The sequence below is a fragment of the Pezoporus flaviventris genome, unplaced genomic scaffold (assembly GCF_033815535.1).
Source record: "Pezoporus flaviventris isolate CSIRO_AGI_PZ_B2104156 unplaced genomic scaffold, CSIRO_AGI_Pfla_v1 ptg000109l, whole genome shotgun sequence".
Lineage (NCBI taxonomy): Eukaryota > Metazoa > Chordata > Aves > Psittaciformes > Psittacidae > Pezoporus > Pezoporus flaviventris.
The window spans coordinates 39100-64241 of NW_026892657.1; the positions used below are offsets into that span (position 1 = coordinate 39100).

The 25142-nt window shown below is 48.4% G+C and overlaps 1 protein-coding gene across 1 annotated transcript; it reads right to left on the minus strand.

Moving 5' to 3' along the window:
* LOC133281909 (ankyrin repeat domain-containing protein 11-like) lies at positions 1 to 25142 on the minus strand. The gene is given in 8 exon segments (XM_061477795.1): positions 1 to 328; positions 1155 to 1247; positions 2417 to 2560; positions 2667 to 2765; positions 4038 to 9809; positions 9811 to 10745; positions 21000 to 21176; positions 25121 to 25142. Coding segments are annotated over 8 exon segments (7428 nt in total). The 3' UTR covers positions 1 to 142.

Sequence of the window (25142 nt, forward strand, 5' to 3'; positions counted from 1 at the left end):
TGTTTTCTGCTGATAGCTGCTTCCTCCTCCTCTGACCAGGGATTCATCAGCAAGCGGTAAGGGTGAATGTGAGCTCGACCGCCTGACCTCAGAGGGCTCCTGTCCATGCCAGTGTTCAGCGATGTCTCCTGGCTTTGAACTGTCATGCCGGCAAGAGCACAAAATCATCGTTCACGTCGACCATTGGCACATAGAACGAGGGCACCTCGTTCACACAGAGGGATTTGTGCCCCGTGGGGTCCAGCTCCTGCACCTTCAGCTGCCACTCCATCCTTTGCACTGCATTCAAGGCAGCAGCTTCATGTTGCTGACGCATGAGCAGGCATGTCTGGATCGGGGGAAAAAAAAGAACAAGCAAAGATGAGGGGTGGGCAGGAGAGGGCAGGAAAGGCTCCTGCTGCACTTTCCACCTGGCAAAGACAGAGAACATGAAGCCATTGTGGTGGGCAGAGCAGCAAAGGATGCCACACACATTCTCACAAGAAGGAAACCTGGACTTGGGATGTCTGCTGAGCCTAATTCCAGCAGGAGCAGGGGTGAAGCCAAAAGGGCCTTGTGGGGCAGCCTTTAGAGGCTCATAAGCACTCAAGAGCACTGACTTCACTGGCAGCAGCCTTGGCAGACATTCCCCACTGGCCCCAACAGCAGCCCTTGGTTGCCCAAGAGCAGGGTCCTGCTCCCTTCATGGGAGCTGCCACCTCCCTCCATCTCATCAGCTGGAAGCACAACCATCTCTGCTCCCTCCCATGCCACCCAGAGCTCTGCAGAGAACTCTGCAAATCACTTCACAAACTTCTGCCACCCTGAAGTTCACTATATTTCAAGGCCAGGTTGGACAGGGCCGTGAGCAACCTGGTCTAGTGGAAGGTGTCCCTATCCATGGCAAGGGATTTGAACTGGAGGAGCTTTAAGGTCCCTCCAACCTAAACCATTCTATGATTTTATGATTCTGCATCGTGCAACACTGCCCAGACCACCTCAGGACACCTGCTCCCAGCAGGCATTTGGAAACCACAAAGGCAGCTTCCAGGCTACAGCAACAGCCAGGACCCCTCCTGGGGAATCCCTCCTGGCAGGAGGCAGAGCAGCAGGACCTGATGTTGGCTATGCACTAAAGCGGCAGCTGGGAGCACCGGGACTCCTGCACCTCTCACCTTCATTCGATCGTACTTGTCATCCACGTCCTGCAGCCAGGAAATGAACTGTCGTGCGTTGAAACGGTCTCTGACTGATTTGTTTTCATCTCCCTAAGCAAAAGACAGCACAAGGGAATCACACAGGAGATTTTTGGTTTTGTTACTTTAAGCAGTTACAGGTCTAACAGGCCATATTCCAGCCCCTCTTAGAACACACATCAGAAACAAGAAAGGTGCCTGCAGGGAGGAGAACAGAGCATGCTGATCCCAGCTGCTTGTGCAGCCCTCTGCCAAGACTTCAGCCTTGGGCAGCAATGCACACATTCATGCACACATGCATTCCCCATCTCTGCTTGTTTTGCAGAGAATCTCTCTGTGCCAGTCCCTCAGAGCATTCACATCTCTCTTGGCTGCTTCAACTCGTGCCCAAGATTGTCATGTCTTTGCTATAGAAGCACAGACACTTGGCTGGGAAATGCTGGGGGATAAATCAAGGCTCTGGGATAAATACACCAGGTCACTAATGAATTCCAGGATCCTGTTCCTGCACAGGCTCCCTCCTGCAATGCAGCAGTGTGCTTCCCTGAGCAGCCAGGCTGGCAGCAGCTGCAGGGCTGAAGAGAGTGCTGGCAGGATGGCACAGGACCAACTGCAACCACATGGCCACCGGCTGCAGAAACCAGACATGATTCCCCCCTTCTCTGGCACAGAATGATGGGAAATTGAAAGAAGAAATGACCATTTCTTATAGGCTGTTAGATGGAGCCTGGCTCTTTCAAAGCCAGTATTCAGACACAAATCAATTTAATGGTTCTCTCCCCTTCCTTCAACAGGAAAAGATATCCTGGAGTGTCCTACAAGATATCCCAGAGTGTAGTAAAAGAAACCTTTCAAGGGTGTAGATGATCCTGATCAAGAAGGGCAGACAGTCCTGAGACTCACTGATAAACATGAGTCATTTCTGCTTCTAACAAGACAACATGCTCCCTGTATCCCCATGTTCCTGGATGTTTCCTTCCCTGGAATGCATGTAGGGTATCCCAGAACATGCGACACCAGAAACTGAGTCAGATTAGGCAACCTGCAGGGTCAGATAGGAGCTGCAGGGCTCCTGCAGCATGTCCTGCATCTGTGTGCCATGGTGGGTGACAGGGACCTGAGCAGGGAGAGCATCAGGAACCCCTGCCTACATCCCTCCCTCTATCCAGAAAAGCACATCCCCCTCAGGGTCTCACATAGCACCTCTGAGACACTCCTTCACCATTGAGACAGGCACTGACCTGATTTTCTAGAGGCATGTTATAGACCTCGGAGTCCAGCAGCATGGTGCAGGCACTGAAAGGCACAGCCTGGTTGGCAATAGTCCTTGCTGCCCGACAATGGACTCTCAGAATCTCCTGCTCACAGGAGACGATGAGCTTCTCCTGAGGAAGAGCAAATGAACCAGTGAGCATGGCAGCCTCAGTCTCCCCAGCAGAGGAAATCCAGGACCTCTTCCCCAGCAGGAGTTTCCTAGGTGTGCTCCCTTACCCGCTCTATGCTGTGCTGGAGCCGCAGCTTTCCCCGCACAGCTTCTTGCTGCTTGAAGAGCTCCTTCAGAGGCTCAGCAAGCGACGGTGGTGGCGCGATCTGCGGGCACACGGCAACAGGGGGTTAGAGCCAGCACTGCTGCTGGGTGTCCTTCCTGGGGAGGCTGCCTGTACCCCCTGCCACACAGCACCCTGCTTGCAGCACATTGGCCAAGGGAGCTGGTGCCACCCCGCAGGGTAATGTACTGAGCTTGCCGGAGAAGCAACTCTGCCTTTTTCCTCAGCAGGCAGTTGGCAAAGGACAACATCCTGCCCATGCCCAGACTACAGTGAGCAGTGAGACAAGGCAAGAGGTGTCCAGTGTTGAGAAATGAGCTCAGCCTGCAGAACCAGAGCTTACACTACCCCACATGCTGCAAGGGCAGTTTGTAAAGGGGCCTGAGTGTGTCTGACAAAGGGGATGACACTACCGGAGAAAAACTGCCAGGAGCAGCCCAGTCTGCGCACTGGTGGGAAGGGTACCTGTGTCCTGATCTGTCCTGCACTCTCCTGGGGAGCAAGGTGCTCCACAAGCACAGCCCAATTGCAGAACAGAGGAGCAGGGGGCTCTGGGTTAGTCTAGGAAGGAACAAGAAGATGTGAGCACAGGCTGCAACCACTGCGGTGCTGGGGCAGACTAAGCATGTATTAACTCATGGAAATAGTAACTCCTGCATGGAGTATGCTGCACAGAAATATCCACAGACTGGGACATTCCACCTGCCTGCAGCATGGAACGAAGCCTGACACAGCTGGTCATATCGACCCTCTTCTTCCAAGTCTGGATCCCAGATTAACTGCCTGCAGCACTGAGTTTATTGATGCACTTCTATTAGCAAGTCCATTTATGCAGCACAGAAGTGAAATGCAGATCCCATTGCCAAGGAGTGAGTGCTTCTGGCAAGTCAAATATCAGAGCTTGGAAAAACAAAGGCAGGAGTTAAGAGCCATCTTTTTCCTACTGTCCTCTAGGTTCATCATCTAATTATTATGCTGCTCGGAAAAGCAGTTTTGCCTTACAGACTCAAATCCAATGGCTTCATATAAACCTGCCCTAAAACCTGAACAAACCTCAGGTTCCTAAGCACAGGCCAAGGTCTCCTCTGCAAAAGTACAGCATCTCAGAGGATGCATTTATCATGCAGCTATCCACTTACTGAGGCTTAGATTTGTCTTCATGGGCATGTTCTAAAAGTAGGTTAAAGCCATGGCTGGGGCACTGTCAGCACTGCAAGGGTGCTGGCGGTGCATAGGGAACAGTCTGGCTGTGCTTGCAGCAACAAAGGAGGGGACAGTCCCTACTGCTGTGGTTTAAAGAGAGAAGGTGACTCACCACTGGAATATGGAGCTTGCTTAGAGGCTTGCCATCCAACAGATAGGAGCCCGTATAGGTGACATACTCAGCGTAGCACTGTGGAGCTTGGGGAGTAATATAACAGAGGATTTTCCGCTTCTCTTCAATCTTTTTCCTGATCTGGAGGTACTCAAAGTAGGGGTTGGACCTGTCACTGTGATAAGGTTCAATGTCATCCAGTTTTATAGCATCTACAATAGCTGCCAGTGTTTGCTGTATCATCTCCCTCGTCTGCTGGGTGGATGTGTTGATCTGCTGCTGCAGCTGCTGGTGGTTGGAGCGCTGGAAGCGGCATTTGCGCGGGTGCTGAGCCTGGGAATCATCCTCCTCTGTAATGCGGCCCTTGGCACGTGTGGCAGGTGCAGAAACAGGAGGAAATTCCTTCTCAGAAGCAGCAGTGTTCTGCTTGTTTTGGTTGGCAAGCATCTGAGCCCGGTTCCTCGTAATCCGCTGAGGAATCTCTTCCATTTTGAGTAGTTTAGAAGCTTCTGCTACTGGTTTTTGTACTGGTTCAACAATTTCTGCTTGAGCATTGCCTGGAGGTGCATTTGCCTGGGAGGAAGGGACTTCACTCCCACTGTGTGCTGCAGCACCCTCCTGTGGAGCACTGCCCTCAACAGTGGCCACAGGTGGGGGATAGGTCTGGGAGCTGTTCTCTGCCACCCCACTAGAAGAAGACAGGTCTTCATGTATGGCCTCAACCTCTTTGCTCTCTGCCTGAGCAGAATCAGATGGCATCTGCTGGAAAATCTGTGCTTCTGAGTCCTCCACTCCTTTTTCTTCAGCTACATTCAGTGATTCTGAGGTGGCTTCTTGTGCATTGACTTCTGATTTCTGCTCCTCTGCTTGCAGCTCTGTCTCCATGGGCAGGACAGCAGTTGCCTGGCTGGCCAGTGGCTCCTCCAGCTCACCGGATACTACTACGGATGTGCTCGCTTTGATGGCCCCAGCGCTTGCTTCTGAAGCTGTTGCTGGACTTTCTTCTACCACTTCTGCCTCGGTCATCTCTGCAACATCCTTAGATTGGAATGGCAGCTCTGGTAATGAGAAGGGGCCGAGGTCTAAGTCATCTTCTGTATTTGTGAAGGGATCAGGCCACGTTACCGCCTCCTCTGTATTTGCAAGTACAGCATTATTGTTTTCCAAATAGTTGCTTTCTGGTGCACTAACAACTTCTGCCTGAGGTTCTGCTGGCATACAAGGGGTCTCTGGAGCTATCTCAGGTGCTTCTTCTGGAAGAGGCTTGCAGTTATTGAAGAACATGTCTAACCTAGTAGGGGACATGTATGGAGCTTGCTCTTCACCATTTGCTATTTCTCCTGGAACAGCTTCTTCAGCATCTTCCTTGACTTCATCGAGCCCTGGTTCAGACACTGACAGTGGATAAGATATGGGAGAAACAGAGTAGGAAGCATCTGTGGGAATGAAGGCTACTGGTGTAGTATGAATTTGCTCTAGGGAACAGAGCGGAGGTTTAGGGGACTCAGAGAACCTCTGAGGAGATTTCATCAGAAGCTCTGAGCCCATGGACCAGTTGACTGAGTGCTCTGTTGGGTTACCCATCAGGCTGGAAGGAATGGCGGTGTCAGCATTCCTGGAAGGAGGGTTATCCCAGTCTATATTGTTTTGTTCTGACATATCTGAACTAAAATGGTTTTCTTCAATTGGTGGTAAATAGGTAGATTCTGGTGGTATAATGGAAGCTGTAGCTTGCTGCTCTTCCATGGTATCCAAGGGCATGCCAAGGTCAGGGGGAAGAGAACTTTCTACCGAAGGAGCCAATTTGTCTCTGTGGGAAGGGGAGGATTTTGCTTGTAAACCACAAAAGACATTTTCAGCCGACTGAGCAACTCCGCTGACAGCTCCTGGCACACAGTGCAGAGCTCCCACTTTGGGTGATGAAGCCCCATAATCTGGTGAGTAATACCCAGGAGATAAACACTGTAACTTCTCAGCAGGGACAGAAGGAAGTGGAACTTTCTCCTCCATTAAATGCTGCACCAGAGAGTCATAATTTGATGCCGCTGGAACACTTTGCTGTCTGAAAAATTTATCTCCGACACTGAATTCTTCTTCAGGTGCCCTTCTGATATCAACTGAGATGGAACGATAAAGGTTTGTGGAGGGTATGGTCCGAGCTGGGGTCTGACTTGGGTTCTCAAGGAGCCCACTGGAAACACTGGCATATCTGTCGAAGAAGGATGGAGAATAGGCATTCATGGACAGGGTGGATATGGGCAGCGAGTGCTGCGAGTCCACGCATTCCAACATCAGGTCCGTGTAGTCTTCGTTGCTGCACGAAGGAGTCCTGGGTGTCTGTATCACCTCCTCATAGCTTGGACAAGAGACGACGGATGCCAGGGTTGGGACTCCTGTAGGCCGGTTCTGATCTGGCCTGGGAGATGCTGGGAGGATCTCCTTCAGCTGAGGACCTGTTATCCAGTCCTTAGAGTCTGTCCCAACAGCAGGTTGGGCCTTGTTTTCTGGTGACAGTATAGGAGTCAGCGGACCCAACTCTTTAAGTTTCTTATCCTTGGGCTGAGTATCCAGTGTTAATGGCTTCTTCATTGCCAGATCCATACTCCTCTTGCGCACATCTTCTGAGCTTTTAAGTTTGTCCTTTAATTTGGGGTCTCCAGATCTGTGCCTCATTTTCTCCATTTGCTTCATTCTCTCTTTGTGTCTTTTGTGGCGCTCCTCAATCTCCAGGTCTTTCTGGCTCAGCATCCTCTCAAAGCTGGTCATCATCAAATCGCCATCTCCCAGAAGTTTCTCCTTTGGCCTGGCATCTTTCTTGCTGCTGTCTTTGGAAAGGGTTATTTTTTCATTCCCATTGCTTATTTTTATTGACTCTGATTTGTCTTTCTCTTGGTTCTCCTTGAGCTTCTCCTTCAGTTTGGTTTCGCTGAATTTGAGGTTGTCCTCCTTTGATTTATCTTTAAAGGTGGTAACTTGAGGACCGTCCTTGTCTTTAAGCATTGACTTTGGCTCATCTTTGTGATGTTTGAAGAAAGCATCTGCATGTTTGTCTCTATGTTTTTCCTTTTCCTCCTTCCATTTTTCCTTGTGTTTATCTCGCTTCTTCTTCTCTTTAGCTGTGCTGATGGTGCTGGAGACATAACTCTTGTCTTTTTCCACCTTCTTTGACAGCTCTCTTTCAGAATCATTTTTATCTTTCTTTTCAGAAATTAAGCAATCAATGCTTTTCTCTGGTTCCTCATCAGGCTCTGACTTCATGTTGTAGGAAGTGCTAAATGCCTCCCCATCCACGAAGAGATCTTTTTCATAATGAGTGGAATCCTTTCTGCTGATGGAATCTTTGACTTCTTCTGTTTTTTCCTTTTTCTCTGTCTTCTCCTTCTTTGCTTTTTCTTTCTCATGACTTTTCTTTGACGAAGATGAGGAATGTCTGTTTCTCTCCTTCTCCTTGAGTTTGTCCTGCAAGCAGGGTAAAGGGAGAGAGTCCTTAAACTTTTCTTCAGTGGCATCAGTAAGAGAGAGGTTAGAAGACTCAAAGAGGCTGGTCAGTCCCAGATCTTGTCCTCTATCTGTGAAACTGTCAGAAGAGATCTCGCTGATTTTGTCATTGGAGTCATCTCTATAGTTGTTCAGAGCCTCCTCCTCCAATTTCTCCAGCAGGCTCTTCTCCGATTCCCCTCCTTTTGAAGACTTTTTGTCTTTGGAATGCTCTTTATCCAGCTTCTCCTTATGCTTGCTTTTCACTTTATCATCATTGGCATGTTTCTTCTCAACCTTTTCTGAGAGCTTTTGCTTGTTTTTCTTCTCTTGAGTGGAATCCATGGATGTTCTGTCTCTCCTGTCCTTATACTTCTCAGTAGAGTCTTTATCTTTCTTCTCTTTGTGTTTTTCAAAGGAACTCTTCTCCTTCTTCTCTTTTCCCCCTTCTAATGTCCCTTTGTCCTTTTTCTTCTCCTTGGAGTCCTTATCTTTCTGCTTCTCTCCTGACTGTTGACGGTCAGAGGAGTATTTGCGGTGCTTCTCGGGGTACAGCTCCTTCTCAGCAGCTGCACCATCATCCTTCTCCTGCAGACTGTCTAGACGATGCATGTCACTCCCAGCAGAGTCACTGACTTTAAACCCACTCAAGCTGTAATCATCTGTTTCATCTTCGCTTTCATCTGTGAAGATGTCTGCAATGCTGTACCAGCTTTTCTCCTTGCCTTTCTTCTCATCCTTTTTCTCGGAGAAGTCCTCTCGATCCAAGGAGAAGTTTTTCTCTTTCTTCTCTTTAACCAGGTCAAAAGAACTCTTCCTTTCTTTGTCTTTGCTGTGCAGGTCTTTGTACTTCTCTTTAGTTTCTTTTTTCTCTTTGAAACTCTTGTCTAGTTCTTTGTCTTTCAGGATTTTCTCAGGAGCAACTTTTTCATTTTTCTCCTTGTCACCTTCTTTGAATTTTTCCTTGTATTTTTCTGACTTTACCTTTTCTTTTTTTTCTTTATCAGGAGCATCTTTCTTCTCCTTTTCCTTCAAGGAATGGTGTCTCTCCCAACTCTCCAGAGCTTTAACACGGAATTCAGGGTCAGACTTATCCTTGAAGAACGTTTCACAGCCATATTCTTTAAAGTCGTCTCGATAGGGTTCCTCCTGCTTTGTTTTGGTGTCTTTTTGATCTTTAGAGCCCTCAGATGAATCTTTTCTGTCTTTGGTGGTTTCACCTGTATCTTTTTCTTTCCTATCCTTGACACTCTCCGCAGAATCCTTCCTCTTCTTATCCTTCTCAGGCAAATAACTAGGAGCAACTTTGTGTCTGTCTGTTTGGTCCTTTTTTTTCTCGGAGCTTTTGTCCACATAGTCTCTCTCTTTCTTCTTTAAGAAAGTGTCCTTTTCATTACGTTTCTCGTTGTATTCCTTCTTATCTTTTGTTTTATTTTCCTTTTTCTTGTCTTTAATTTCCTCTTTTACAGGTTCTATGATTAGTTTTGCCATGGTGTCATTTTTAATCTCCCTGAAATCTGTTACTAGAGAATCCCAGCTATCTTCACCTTTGAAGTCGAAGGATGAATCAGAAGACAAGTCTGAAAACCACCTCTCTTGCTGATCATCTGAAAGGCTGAATTTGGTGTCCTCACTGACAGGAAATTGGGTTTTGTTATTAAACTCATCAAACCCAGACTCATCCCTGCAAATTTTTTCTTTTTTGCATTTTTCTTTCTCTTCTTTGAAGGATTTTTCTTTCTCTAGTTTAGAAACCTTCTCCTCCTTTAGCTCATTCTTCTTTTCAGATTTTGACTGCTTGTCCTTTGACTTTTTCTTTCTCTCCTCCTTGTGTGTTCTCAGCTTCTCCTCCTTGGGAGACTTTACAGGTTTCTCTTTTTCTGATTTACTTAATCCTTCTCTGACAGATTTGCTCATGTCTTTAACTTTTCTTAATGATTTCTCCTCTTTTGAGGATTTTCCAGTATCATCTTTAAACAATGATTCCTTCTCCTCCGCTTTACCTTTGGGGAGCTTTTCCTCCTTCTTATTGTGTTCTCGCTCATGCTTCAACATTTTAAATTTGTTTTCGACTGGATCTTCTGTCTCTACTATAAAGCCTTTCTCAGGCTTTTGTTTAGAGTCCTCAAACTCAAAAGAAAACTTTTTGATTATTTTAATGTCTTGGCTGATGGGACACTGACCCTTCTCCTTGGTTTTATGTTTATGTTTTGTTTTATGCTTTTTAACAACCTTCCCCTCCTTGTCCAGCTTTGGAATTGCTCCATCCACATTGCTATGGAATGAATTTTTTTTTCTCAGAAACAGTGTTGTGTGTGGTGTTTTTCTTTTTGTGCTCTGTTTTCTTCCTGACTGGCTTTAGTGACTGTAAGCTCGAGTCCTCGGATGAGTAGTCTGACTCGCTCGTCAGTCTTGTCCTGGTGGAGTCTGATAAGGAACTGACATCTGACCAAGCTGGAGAAGATATGGTTTTCCAATTGTCCATCCTCCAGTGCTTGGAGTGCTGTTCTGTAAGATTAGCATTATGTTTCTGGGATGATAAACTCCCATGAGAAGAGGTTGATGAGGCAGACATAGAATTAAACAAGGAGGATTCCTTTAGCACAAGCATAGAGTCCTTTACACAGCTAGAGCTCTGAAGAGAGTCTCTATCATCCTCACTCTCCACGTTTTCAATCTCTGATGCAGAGGAACAAAACTTCTCATTTTTTTTGCCAAACCGAACCTCCTTGCTTTTTGTTTCCTTCTTCCGCTTCTTTTTTACTTTGCTTTTCTCCTTCTGTGGCTTTGTGCTGGTGGGCTCCCGAATATTGCTGCTGGGCAGTATTGAGCGGGTTGAAAGTCGCAGTTTCTCCGCTGTCCCCACAGCAACACTAGTCTCCTCCTCATCCGAGCTATCCGACAGGATGCGGTGGGCAGCTTTCTTTGGTGTAATTGTGTTATTTTTAGCATAGGTTTTCACTTCCATTTTGGGTATGGAAATGAAACTGTTTGCTTTACTCTCTTTTCTGTAATCTTTTTTCAGCAAATGTTTGTCATCAACCGGCGGGACCCGGTCCTGCTCATCGTCCTCATCAAATTCATACTCATCCTTCACTGGGGTGATGGTTTTGGGGGGTTCCTGGACCTTGGGCTTGTGCTTCAAACCCTTCTCAAACTCTGAGTCTGTGTTATTGCCATCAACAGAACTGGAGGGAGCGAAGGAAGGGGCATCCTCCTCTTCTGAGGTCTCTATAGACAGAGAAGAAGAACACATGAGGGCTGTGAGGGGCTTTGGGGAGGGAAAATCAGTCTGCTGCAGACATGATCCCTGGGAACAGCCCTGCTGCCTTCTACCTTACCGAGCCTTTACTAAGTGTCCTGGGTCCAGCAGAAGCAGTCATTTTTCTCCCTAGTAGCTGGTGCAGTGCTACATTTTTGACATTCAGCCTGGGAATAATGCTGATAACACCGATGTTTTTAGTTTTTGCTAAGTAATGTTTACTCTGACCAAGAACTTTCTGAGTCTCATGCTCTGCCAGGGAGGAGAGGAAGTCAAGAGGAAGCAGAGACGGGACACCTGACTCAAACCAGTCAAAGAGTTATTCCATATCACAGCACATCATGGCCAGTATAGAAACCAGGGGCAGTTACCCGGAAGGGCCAGATCACTGCTCAGGTTGGGCTGGATAACGGTTGGCAAGTGGTGAGTGGTTGCATTCTCTTCCCTTGTTATTTCCCTTATCATTAGTATTATTGGTGGTAGCAGTAGTGGTTTTGTGTTATACCTTAGTTACTGGACTGTTCTTATCTCAGCCGTGGGAGTTACATTCTTTTGACCCTCCTCCCCATCCCTCCTGGAGCGGGGGGAGGAAGAGGTGGGAGTGACCGAGAGGCTGCATGGTTCTGGATTGATGGCTGAGCTTAAACCACCACAGTTCTTTGTGGCACCCAACATGGGACACAAAAAGTTGAGATAACAACAGATCTGATCAGAGTGTGTCTAATCATATTTGTGATAAGCATTTATTGTTTTGGATTAATAGTCACTCGTCACAATGCTGATTTAATGGCGCTCAAAGTTGTTGCTCTTGATCTCAGAGTTTCAACATGTTGTACCTTACTTACAGTCAGTATTTGCTGTGTTATGTTCATCAGCTGGGGGGCTTGGGCTAAGGTTCTTGTTTCACTGTACTTTATAGTAATGACCTGTAATACAATAGACTCATTGATCATGAAACTGATCTGGCTTGCATTCCCAGTGTGGTCACCACCTCTATACTTTGGGAGGTATATAATAGAAGTGTTAAAGAATTACAAATCTTTTTTCCCCTCCTTGGGTGGTGAACCTATGAAGAAGACATTCCCTTACATTCCCAGCCCCCCACCAGACTATTTACAGTGTCATTTGAGAGTTCTGAAGGTTTTGAATGGCCTTTGGGTACCCTTGGGACCTGCTTGCTGATTGTGACGGGGATCAGCATGTTGGCACACATAGAGTGTGTTTTACCCACAACCATTTTGTCTGATGTCGAAAGTTAAGCAGAGTCATGTTTGGGTCTTGTCTAGGGTTAGATGACGATACAGGGTGACCAAGAGGTTTTCCCCGAGGCTGGACAGTCATGAGTGGCCAGGTGTGTGAGATAGTATGGGCAAGTATCTAGGCCAGAGGGGCCCTCCAATGCTTTAGAACTTCACCACTGAACAAGTGCAAAATCAAGAAAAATTAGTAAAACACTTAAATGAGGTGTGTTGCCATCCTGGTCATACCAGAGAGGGACAAATCATGGAAAAGTACTTGGGCTTGGCCTATGCTTACAGAGCCCTGTTCAACACTGTCCAGCACTTTCAAAGGGAAAAAATGTCTCTGGATCTGATGGCAAAGCAACAGAAAACGCAGCTACTCTAACTCCAAATACAGCAGCTAAACCAACCCGAGCAACAAATACAGCAGCTACCCAAACCCTGGCAACAGACAGTGCAGCCACTCCAACCACAGTGATAATCACTGCAGCTAAACCAGAGGATCAATTTGTGCCAATATTGGTTGCACCTGTACGCAAGGGGAAAAGCAAAAAAGAGGCAAGAAAGATGAAGAAGGATGAAGAAACAGTGTATTCACCACCAAGGACAGCATCTGACCAGGAGTTTTTAGTATGTGAATCAGAGGAAGAAGAGGTGACGACTCGACCCCAGACCTCAACTAAGCTATGGAATATGCAAAAAGACTTTACCTGTCAACCACGGGAGCACATCATCACCTGGTTGCTGGGACAATGCAGCCAATGGTCACAAACAAGAAGGTAGGGAAGCCAAGCAGCTGGGATCACTTGCTAGGGAAGGGGAATTGACAAAGCAATTGCAAAAGAGAATCAGTCCCTGTCCTGGGTTCAGCAGTAGCAGTCATGTATCTCCTCCTTGGTAGCTGGTGCAGTGCAGTGTTTTGACTTTCGGCTCGGGAACAGAGCTGATAGAGATGTTTTGGTTTGGCCAAGGACTTTGTGAGCCTCATGCTCTGCCAGGGAGGAGGGGAAGCTGTGAGGAAGCAGAGACAGGACACCTGACCCAAACTGACCAAAGAGCTATTCCATACCACAGCATGTCATGCCCAGGATGTAACTGGGAGTTAGCCGGAAGGGCTGGGAGACTGCAGGGTTGGAGGAGGTATCGGTTGGTGCTTGGTCGGGCTGAGGGGGGGCGAGTTATCGGTCTGCTGGTGCTGAGGTCTTGTATTCTCTTCCCTTGTTATTTCCTTTATCATTATTATCATTGGTGGTAGCAGTAGTGATTTGTGTTATACCTTAGTTACTAAACTGTTCTTATCTCAACCCGTGGGAGTTGCATTCTTTTCGATTCTCCTCTCCGTCCCTCCGGGAGCAGGAGGAAGGAAAGAAGGGGGGGAGTGAGTGAACGAGTTGCCTGACTGGGTTTAAACCACGACAGTTCTTTTTGGCGCCCAACGTGGGGCACGAAGGGTTGAGATAACGACAGATTTGACTGGATTAATAGTCATTCGTCACAATGCTGATTTATTGGGTATCAGAGTTGTTCTTCTTGATCTCACAGCTTCAGACCGTTGTAACTTACGTAGAGCCGGTATTTGCTGTGTTAGTGTTTATCAAGTGTGGGGCCTGGGCTAAGGTTCTTGTCTCACTGTGCTTTATGGCAATGGCTTGTAATACGGGCGGGCTCCAGCAGCAGGGCGGGACGGACGTGGCCGTGGACTTGTACCTGGCCGTCCGGCTGCTCTTCACCGTCCTGGCCCTCACCCTACTCTCCATCTTCGTGAGGCTGCGGGGAACTGAGGGGGAGCGGTCCCGGGAGCCGGCGGCTGCTGAAGCGGCCCGGAGAGCGGCCCCGGGGACCAAGCGGCGGCGGGAGAGGGGCCGGAGGCCGCGAGGGGACGGCTGCCGGTGGAGGAGGCCGGGGCGGTCGAGGAGCAGAAGGAAGCGGCTGCCGAGCAGCGGGATAAGGCGGCGGAGGAGCCGAGCCCCGCGGAAGAGCCGAGCCCCGCGGAGGAGCCCAGCCCCGCGGAGGAGCCCAGCCCCGCGACGGCCGAGAGCATTCCCCGGCAGCCACCCGCCGAGCCCCAGGAGGATGCAGGAGACCACGCAGCATTTCCCAGCAAGGCAGAGGAGGAAGAGCTGGACTCAGGAAAAGAGAAGCTGGTGGTGGGAGAGCCGGAAAGCACAGCAGCTACACCAGCCCCAGTGACAAGCACAGCAGCATCGTTTGAGAGTTCTGAAGGCTCTGAATGGCCTTTGGGTATCCTTGGGACCTGCCTGCTGATTGTGATGGGGATCAGCATGTTGGCACACACACAGACTGTGTTCTACCCACAACCATTTTGTCTGATCTCAAAAGTTAAGCAGAGTCGGGTTTGGGTCTTGTCTGGGGTTAGACAACAATATAGGGGGACCAAGAGATTTTCCCCAAGGCTGGAGAGTCATGAGTGGCAGGGTGTGTGGGACAGTATGGGCAAGTATCTAGTCCACTGGGCCCCTCCAGTGCTTTGGAAGCGTCGGAGATGGAAGGCAGCTGTATGGAGTCCCCAGCAACAAGCTGCAGAAACTGCTTAAGGGGACAGTGAATTATTTTAAGCCTGGTGGGCCCATGGCACTTCAGGCCATCAGAGCAGAGATGCAACACAGAGATGGACTCATGATCGAGGGGTGGACTTAACAATGGACACTATTGCCCAGGTTATTCACGAGTGTGAACACTGCACACAGTCTCTCCTGCTCTGGAAGACTGTTACAAGAGATGGAGCCTGACATGGACCAGATGGACGCAGCAGCTTTATAGGGACTGGTCCATGCACTAAGATAAGAGTGCACCGAGATAAGAGTGATAGTATATTGAAAATGTGGGATCTGAGCATGACGTGAATGGTATGGAATAAGGGGTGGATAATGTCCTGGGTTCAGCAGTAGCAGTCATGTATCTCCTCCTTGGTAGCTGGTGCAGTGCAGTGTTTTGACTTTTTGACTTTCGGCTCAGGAACAGAGCTGATAGAGATGTTTTGGTTTGGCCAAGGACTTTGTGAGCCTCATGCTCTGCCAGGGAGGAGGGGAAGCTGTGAGGAAGCAGAGACAGGACACCTGACCCAAACTGACCAAAGAGCTATTCCATACCACAGCACGTCATGCCCAGGATGTAACTGGGAGTTAGCCGGAAGGGCTGGGAGACTGCAGGGTTGGAGGAGGTATCGGTTGGTGCTTGGTCGGGCTGAGGGGGGGCGAGTTATCGGTCTGCTGGTGCTGAGGTCTTGTATTCTCTTCCCTTGTTATTTCCTTTATCATTATTATCATTGGTGGTAGCAGTAGTGATTTGTGTTATACCTTAGTTACTAAACTGTTCTTATCTCAACCCGTGGGAGTTGCATTCTTTTCGATTCTCCTCTCCGTCCCTCCGGGAGCAGGGGGAGGGAAAGAAGGGGGGGAGTGAGTGAACGAGTTGCCTGACTGGGTTTAAACCACGACAGTCCCTCAGCCTTTGGAGGTGGCTCTTGGCAGCTGTGAAAGAAAGGTTTCCATACAAGGACGATGTTATGAGTTGTTCGGCCAAGTGGACTACTCTAGAGAAAAGCATCCAGTCTCTGAGGGAATCAGCCATTGTAGAGATGATCTATCACAGGCCGGATGCCAGTAATGCAGCCATAGATCAAGATAAAGTTGAATGTACATGACCCATGTGGCGGAAATTTACACGGAACGCACCATCATCATGTGACCATTCATTGGCAGCAATAACCTGGAATGATGTAGCACCACAAACAGTGGATGAAATTTGGCAACTCCAAGAGTTAGAAGACAATCTCACCCCTTCCATCATTTCAGCTGTGGAAAAACTGTCTCAGAAGTTGAAAAAATTCAGAGATGATATATCCGATCTATTGAGCTCCCCACGTGTATCAACCCATGTCTCAGCTATTAACAAAAGGCATCCTACTGCTTGAGAGAGAAGATATAAGAGGTATACGCCATGGGCCTCCCTATGGTTTTACCCGTAGGATCAAGGAGAAGACATGACGAAGTGGGATGGAAAACCTACCTCAGCTCTGGAGGAATGAGTGCGTGAATTGAAGAAGAGGACAAAGGTCAAGGATGATCATCCCATGAAAGATGCAGCTTCAGTCTCTGGTGAGCAGCTTCTCAGATGGAGTGGAAGAACTGATTTTACTCCAGCTGGTGTGATAAAGAAGACTAAACCCTGACTACAATATGTAAGTGACCAATGTTGTGATCACTAATAGAGGGGCCCTGCCTCCAGCCAGGTGGAGGAGAGAGACAAGTGGGTTTACTGGACTGTGTGGATCAGATGGCCTGGCACATCAGTCGCACAGAAGTATAAGGCTCTAGTAGATACTGGCTCACAGTGTACCCTGATGCCATCAAGCTGTCAAGGGGTGGAACCCACTTTTATTTCTCGAGTGACAGGAGGATCCCAAGAGTTGACTGTACTGGAGGTTGACATTAGACTGACTGGGAGGAAGAAGCAAAAGCACCCCATTGTGACTGGTCCAGAGGCTCCATACATCCTTGGCATAGACTACCTCAGGAGAGGGTACTTCAAAGACCCAAAAGGGTACCGGTGGGCTTTTGGTATTGCTGCTTTGGAGACTGAGGAAATTGAGCAGCTGTCCACCTTGCCTGGTCTCTCAGAGGATCCTTCTGTTGTGGGGTTGCTGAAGGTCGAAGAACAACAAGTGCCAAGCACATCGGCGGCAATATCGCACCAACTGAGACTCCCTGATTCCCATCCATAAGTTGATCCATAGATTGGAGAGCCAAGGAGCGATCAATAGGACCTGCACACCCTTTAATAGCCCCACATGGCCAGTGCGAAAGTCTAACAAAGAGTGGAGACTAACAGTAGACTACTGTGGCCTGAATGAAGTCACACCACCATTGAGTGCTGCCACACCAGACATGCTAGAACATGCCAATGCATTTTTATCAATTCCTTTGGCAGCAGAGTGCAGGCCACAGTTTGCTTTTACTTGGAGGGGAGTGCAATTCACTTGGAACCGACTGCCCCAGGGGTGGAAACACAGCCCTACCATCTGGCATGGACTGATCCAGACTGCACTGGAACAGGGGCAAGCTCCAGAACACCTGCAGTATATTGATGACATTTTTGCGTGGGGTGATAGAGCAGAAACACTTTTTGAGAAAGACAGGAAAATAATCCAAATCCTGCTGAAAGCCGGTTTTGCCATAAAACGGAGTAAGGTCAAGGGACCAGCACAGAAGATTCAATTTTGGGGAATAAAATAGCAAGACGGACATAGACAGATCCCCACAGATGTGATCAACAAGATAACAGCAATGTCTCCACCAACTAATAAGAAAGAAACGCAAGCTTTCTTGGGTGTTTTAGGGTTCTGGAGAATGTACATCACAAATTACAGTTTGATTGTAAGCCCTCTCTATCATGTGACCCGGAAGGAGAATGGTTTCAAATGGGGCCCTGAGCAATAACAAGCCTTTGAGCAAATGAAACGAGAGATAGTTCATGCAGTGGCCCTTGGACCAGTCCGGACTGGGCCAGATGTAAAAAATGTACTCTGTACCGCATCCGGGGAGAATGGTCCTACCTGGAGCCTCTGGCAGAAAGCTCCAGGGGAGACTCGAGGTCGACCCCGCAGCTTTTGCAGTCAGGGATACAAAGGATCTGAGGCCAGCTATACCCCAACTGAGAAAGAGATACAGGCAGCCTATGAAGGGGTTTGAGCTGCTTTGGAAGTAATTGGCACTGAAGCACAGCTCCTCCTGGCACCCCGGTTGCCCGTGCTGGGATGGATGTTCAAAGACAGGGTCTCCTCTACACATCATGCAACTGATGCTACATGGAGTAAATGGGCTGCACTAATTACACAACGAGCTCCAATAGGAAATCCCAGTTGTCCAGGCATACTAGAAGTTATGGACTGGCCAGAGGGCAAAGACTTTGGAATGTCACCAGAGGAGGAGGTGATGTGTGTTGAAGAGGCCCCACCATGTAATAAACTGTCAGAAAGTGAAAAGCAGTATGCCTTGTTTACTGATGGCTCTTGCCGTATTGTGGGAAAGCATCAGAGATGGAAGGCAGCTGTATGGAGTCCTGGACAACAAGTTGCAGAAACTGCTGAAGGAGAGGGTGAATCGAGTCAGTTTGCCGAGGTGAAAGCCATCCACCTGGCCTTGGACATTGTTGAACGAGAAAAGTGGCCAGTACTTTATCTCTATACTGACTCATGGATGGTGGCAAATACCCCGTGGGGGTGGTTACAGCAATGGAAGCAGAGCAACTGGCAACGCAGAGGTAAACCCATCTGGGCTGCTGCACTGTGGAAAGATATTGCTGTCCAGGTGCAGAACCTGGTGGTGAAGGTACGCCATGTAGATGCTCATTTTCCGAAGTTGGGCCACTGAGGAACACCAGAACAAACAAGAAGTGGATAAAAATGCTAAGATTGAAGTGGCTCAGATGGAATTAGATGGGCAACATCAGGGTGAATTATTTTTGGCCCTGTGGGCACATGACACTGCAGGCCATCAGGGAAGAGATGCAACATATAGATGGGCTCCTGATCGAGGGGTGGACTTAACAACGGACACTATTGCCCAGGTTATTCACGACTGTGAAATATGTGCTGCCATTAAGCAAGCCAAGCAGTTAAAGCCTCTTTGGTATGGAGGACAATGGCTCAAGTACAAATATGGGAAGGCCTGGCAGATTGACTGTATCACACTCCCACCAACCCGCCAAGGCAAGCACCATGCGCTTACCATGGTGGAAGCAACCACCGGATGGCCGGAAACATATGCTGGGTCCCACGCCACTGCCCGGAACACTATCCTGGGCCTTGAGAAACAGATTTTTTGGCAACACGGTAGCCCAGAGAGAACTGAGTCAGACAGTGGGACCCATTTCCAGAACAGCCTTATAGACTCTTGGGCCAAAGAGCATGGCATTGAGTGGGTATATCACATCCCCTACCATGCACCAGCCTCTGGGAAAATCGAACGGTACAATGGGCTGTTAAAAACTACACTGAGAGCAATGGGTGGTGGGACTTTCTAACATTGGGACACACATTTACCAAAGGCCAGTCAGAACTTTTACATACTGCAGAAGGGGATAAAGTTCCTGTGGTGCACATAAAGAATTTTCTAGGGAAGACAGCTTGGGTTAGTCCTGCTTCAGGTAAAGGCAAACCCACTCGTGGGATTGCTTTTGCTCAGGGACCTGGATATACTTGGTGGGTAATGCGGGAAGATGGGTAAGTCCCATGTGTACCTCAAGGTGATTTGATTTTAGGGGAAACCAGCCAATGAACCCAATTGTATGCCGTTGCCTGCTATGTAGCACTTTTATAGCCCACTAACCTGATGTCTTCAGGTCACCAGCAACTGGCCCTGACTTCCCTCTGACCATCATTCCAACAAAGAATGAACTTTGACAAAACCAGATGAGCTCAGCAATGACCAGACGAGTTCAGTGGTGTCATCAGCAGGCAACAATCCAACACTGCACACAGCCTGTCCTGCTCTGTAAGACTGTTACAAGAGATGGAGCCTGACATCATGGACCGGATGGACTAAGCAGCTTTATAGGGATTGGTCCATGGACTAAGGAATGATATCTCTCTGTGTGTGCGTATGTATATATATATATGACAAGAGTGATGGCATATTGAAAAATGTGGGATCTGAGCATAACGTGAATGGTATGGAATAACGGGTGGACACTGTCCTGGGCTCAGCAGTAGCAGTCATTTTTCTCCTTCTTTGTAGCTGGTGCAGTGCTGTGTTTTTGACTTTCAGCCTGTCATTCACTGATGATTTTAGTTGTTGCTATGTAATTTTTACTCTGACCAAGGACTTTCTGAGTCTCATGCTCTTCCAGGGAGGAGGGGAAGCCGGAAGGAAGCAGAGAAAGGACACCTTACCCAAACTAGCCAAAGAGGTATTCCACACCACAGAACATCATGTCCAGATATAGAAACTGGGGGCAGTTACCCGGAAGGTCTAGAACACTGCTCAGGTCGGGCTGGCTATCTGTCGGTGGGTGGTGAGCAGTTCTATTCTCTTCCCTTTTTATTTCCCTTATAATTATTATTATTGGTGGTTTTGTGTTATACCTTAGTTACTGGACTGTTCTTATCTCAGCCCGTGGGAGTTACATTTTTTTGATACTCCTCCCCATCCCTCCGGTATCAGAGGGAGGAAGGGGTGGGGGGAAGTGAGCAAGCGGCGACATGGTTCTGGGTTGCCAGCTGCACTTAAACCAGGACATTAAGTTTGCAGCTGAAAGTTTGAAATGCCAGGTTCGGAGATCTTTTAGAAACAAATAGCTATCCACTCTCAAACCTGTATGGGGTGTTCCTCAAAACAACAACCTGGGTGTATTAAGAGAAGAACTTTTTAACAGGGTTATGACTGCATGACTGCACAAACTGTAGGTCAAGACTTCCCATGAGACTGGAAACTCTAATTAGCAACAATTAAAACCTGCAGTGCTCCCCACCGGGCACAGCCACAATGGTGGCACTCATGGGACTGGCTCTAGCAGGGTGCTCTGATGAGGGACAGCCCAGGAGGACAGCCTGAAATATCAGCACTGGTATGGAGCGCCATGACCTCCAGCCAGGTAGGGATGGGGACACATGACCTGCACGCAAACCTCCTCCTCTCTACGCACAAGCTGGACTAGTACCTATGTTTTAAAGGTAAGTCATCCATTTACCTGGAATTGGCTTCCAATCCTACATATTTATTGCACCAGGCAAGTGGTCTCAATGTAGGTTTCCAGGGCAAACAGCTAGAGCTCCCGGAGCTAAAGTGCGTGGTTATGTTGTCTGAATTTGGGTTACAGCTACAGATGGACTCCTGACCGTGGCAGCAGTGTGCAGATATTCTGACAGGAGTCTAACTTCACCATCCTCTTAATGTCTCTGTATTAACAGACAGCTGCAGGCCAGAACCATCACTCCCATGTTCACATAAAGGTCAATCTCACCTGTCGAGCTCTCTTCACTAGAGAGGTACGTGGTCTTTCCCAGGAGCAGATTCACCATAGTGGGAGAATTGGCTACTTTTAAAGGTGTCTCACCCTTCCTGTTGCTTTGATGAGGATCCCCTCCATAATGTAACAACAATTTCACCACCTGAAAACAGAAATTGAGACTTGAAGATGCTCATGACATTTCAGTTTCACGTACTACTTTCATACAGAACTAAAAGGGGGATGTCCTCAAGCAGTCTGTCCTCAGGACATACCTTATGGTACTAAGTCTTCAATAAGGAGTCAAAAATCAGCAAGATGATCTGACTTGAGCAGGAAATAAGGGAAAAGAACAAGACACAAAGCCACACTCCCTCCTCAACTCCAGAAGAAGAATGTATTAGAATCATAGAATCATAGAATAGTTAGGGTTGAAAAGGACCTTAAGATCATCTAGTTCCAACCCCCCTGCCATGGGCAGGGACAACTCACACTAAATCATAGAATCATAGAATAGTTAGGGTTGGAAAGGACCTTAAGATCATCTAGTTCCAACCCCCCTGCCATGGGCAGGGACACCTTACGCTAAATCATATCACCCAAGGCCTCGTCCAACCTGGTCTTGAACACTGCCAGGGATGGAGCATTCACAACCTCCCTGGGCAACCCATTCCAGTGCCTCACCACCCTAACATCCTTGAGGTTACTCATTTACAACCCTATTCTTCAATCAACCCCATTCTTCAGTTCAGCACTGGAGAGCTGTAACCCTTTACTGTGCACTGGAGCCAGTCACGCAAGAATGAGATCCCGGGATGCCAGAAAGTTAAGGGGACAAAAGACAAGGAGAAAAAGCATCCAGGGCTGTGGGTAAGGATTACTGAACCTGCTTGTATGACCAGATGGACTCAACAGGCAGCTGCTTAAGGTAGGTTAAAAGTTTAGGAGCTGCTTTGGAGCGAAAGTACGGCCCGGCACAAGCAATCCAGGATGTTCCTCGATTGTGTGGAAGACAACTTCCTTCTGCAAGTAATAGAGGAGCCAACAAGGAGAGGTGCCATGCTTGACCTCGTGCTCACCATCAGGGAAGGGCTGGTTGGAAATGTGACACTCCAGGGCAGCCTTGGTTGCAGCGATCATGAGATGCTCAAATTCTAGATCCTCAGGACAGTGAGAAGACTGTGCAGCAAGCTCACCACCCAGGACTTCAAGGGAGCAGACATGGGCCTCTTCAGGAACCTGCTTAGTAAGGTTCCATGAGATATAGCCCTAGAGGGCACGGGGGCCCAAGACTGTTGGTTGGTATTCAAGGATCACCTGCTACAAGCTCAGGAGTGTTGCATCCCAACCAGAAGAAAGTGCAGCAGGAGGGCCAGGAGACCTCCTTGTATGGATAAGGAGCTGCTGAGGAAACTTTGAAGGAAAAGAAGAGTCTTATAAAAGGTGGAAGCAAGGACAGGCAGCCTGGGAAGAATACAGGGATGTTGTCCAGGAAGCCAGGGATCAGGTTAGGAAAGCTAAGGCCCAGTTAGAATTAAACTTCTCTAGGAATATGAAAGATAATAGGAAGGGTTTCTATAGGAACGTAGCAAATAGAAGACAGACTAGGGACAACGTAGGCCCCCTCCAGAAACTATCGGGGGAACTGGCTACCCTGGGTTTGGAGAAGGCTGAGGTCCTCAATGACTTTTTTGCCTTGATCTTCACTGGCAAATGCTCTGACCACACCACCCAAGTCTTGGAAGGCAGACACAGGGAATGTGAGAATGATGACCCTATTGACCCACTGTGGGAGAGGATCAGGTTTGAGACCATCTTAAGAACCTGATTGTACACAAGTCCATGGTAACTGATGAAATCCATCCACGGGTCCTGAAGGAGCTGGCAAATGAAGTTGCTAAGCCACTGGCCATCATATTTGAAAAATCATGGCAGTCAGGTGAAGTTCCCGACGACTGGAAAAAGGGAAATATAACCCCCATTTTCAAGAAGGGGAAAATGGATGACCCAGGGAATTACAGACCAGTCAGTCTCACCTCTGGGCCTGGCAAAATCTTGGAGCAGATTCTCCTGGAAGGCATGCTAAGGCACATGAAAAACAAGGTGCTTGGTGACAGCCAGCATGGCTTCACTAAGGGGAAATCCTGCCTGACCAATTTGGTGGCCTTCTATGATGGGGCCACAGAACTGATGGACAGGGGTAGAGCAGTTGATATCATCTACCTGGACTTGTGTAAAGCATTCGACACTGTTCCACATGACATCCTTGTCTCTAAATTGGAGAGACATCAATTTGATGGATGGACCACTCTGTGGATAAAGAACTGGCTGGATGGCCACACGCAAAGAGTTGTGGTCAATGGCTCAACGTCCAGCTGGAGACCAGTAACATGTGGTGTCTCTCAGAGATCGGTGTTGGGACTGGTCTTGTTCAACATCTTTGTTGGTGACATGGACAGTGGTATTGATTACACCCTCAGCAAGTCTGCTGATGACACCAAGCTGTGTGGTTCGGTTGATACACTGGAGGGAAGGAATTCCATCCAGAGGGACCTCGACATGTTTGTAAGGTGGGCTGATGCCAACCTCATGAAGTTTAACCATGACAAGTGCAAGGTCCTACACCTGGGTTGGAGCAATCCCATGCACAGCTACAGGTTGTGCAGAGAAGAGATTCAGAGCAGCCCTGTGGAGAAGGACTTGGGGGTGTTGGTCAATGAGAAAATGAACATGAGCCAGCAGCGTGCACTTGCAGCCCAGAAAGCCAACCGTATCCTGTGCTGCATCAAAAGGAACATGACCAGCAGGTCAAAGGAGGTGATCCTGCCCCTCTACTCCGCTCTTGTGCAACCTCACTTGGAGTATTGTGTACAGTTCTGGTGTCCTCAACATAAAAAGGACATGGAACTGTTGGAACAAGTCCAGAGAAGTGCCACAAGGATGATCAGGGGACTGGAGCACTTCCTGTGTGAAGATAGGCTGTTCAGCCTGGACAAGAGAAGGCTGCGTGGAGACCTCACAGCAGCCTTCCAGTATGTGAATTGGTGCTATAGGGATGCTGGGGATGGACTCTTCATTAGGGACTGTAGTGACAGGACAAGGGGTAACAGGTTAAAATTTAAGCAGGGGTAGTTTAGATTGGATATAAGGAAGAAATTCTTTCCTGTTAGGGTGGTGAGGCATTGGAATGGGTTGCCCAGGGAGGTTGTGAATGCTCCATCCATGGCAGTGTTCGAGGCCAGGTTGGACAGAGCCTTGGGTAGCATGGTTTAGTGTGAGGTGTCCCTGTCCATGGCAGGAGGGTTGGAACTAGATGATCTTAAGGTACTTTCCAAACCTAACTATTCTATGATTCTATGATTCTATGAATGTATGCTTCGGACATGAGCAGTAGGTGGGATGGCTCAGAGGAGGCAAAGCTTTGACATCCACTTCCACACCTCTGCTCCTCAGGGATGTATTGGAGGAGAAGTACTTCTCTAAGCACTCAAAGGACAGCATCTCTTCAGGGGACTGTGCTCCATGTCACCACACTCCTGCACAGGGAGGAGGTGGGGGACACCATGTCAGGGTGCAGGCACTGCGACTCTGACAGGGAATGCCAACTCCTTCCCCACCGCAGGTGGTTCTGTCCCACGCCAGGTTGCAAAGCATCCTCATCTGGGAATAAACCTTGCAGCAACAGGATCTCATGAGACTGGGTCACCTTTTGGTGTTGGCAGTGATGGTGCAGCTTCAGGCAGGGCACAGCTGACAGCCTGATCGTGTGTGGCTCTGTGTCAGCTCAGGAAACCATCTCACAGCCCAAGGTGCAGCCACAATTACAGAAGCAGCACAAGAGCTAGCTAGAAAACCTGAGCAAACTGGATGCCATGGAGCACAAGGCTCATGAGAGCTGAAAGGAGATCGAAGGGCTGGAGCACATGAAGGAAAGGAATCCAGCACTCTAATCAAGGGATGGAAGAAAATGAAGGGAAGAACAGAGATGCAGCAAACTTTCAGCGAAGCAGATTACTGATTTTCAGGGTGTGCCAGAAACCAGCTTTGCAAATTACAGCAGTACCCTGCTGCAAGCTCAGGCAGTTACTGGATGGCAAAGCAAAAATGCTCCCCACCTCCCCACTCCCACCACCCACAGCCTTCCTCCACCACCACCAT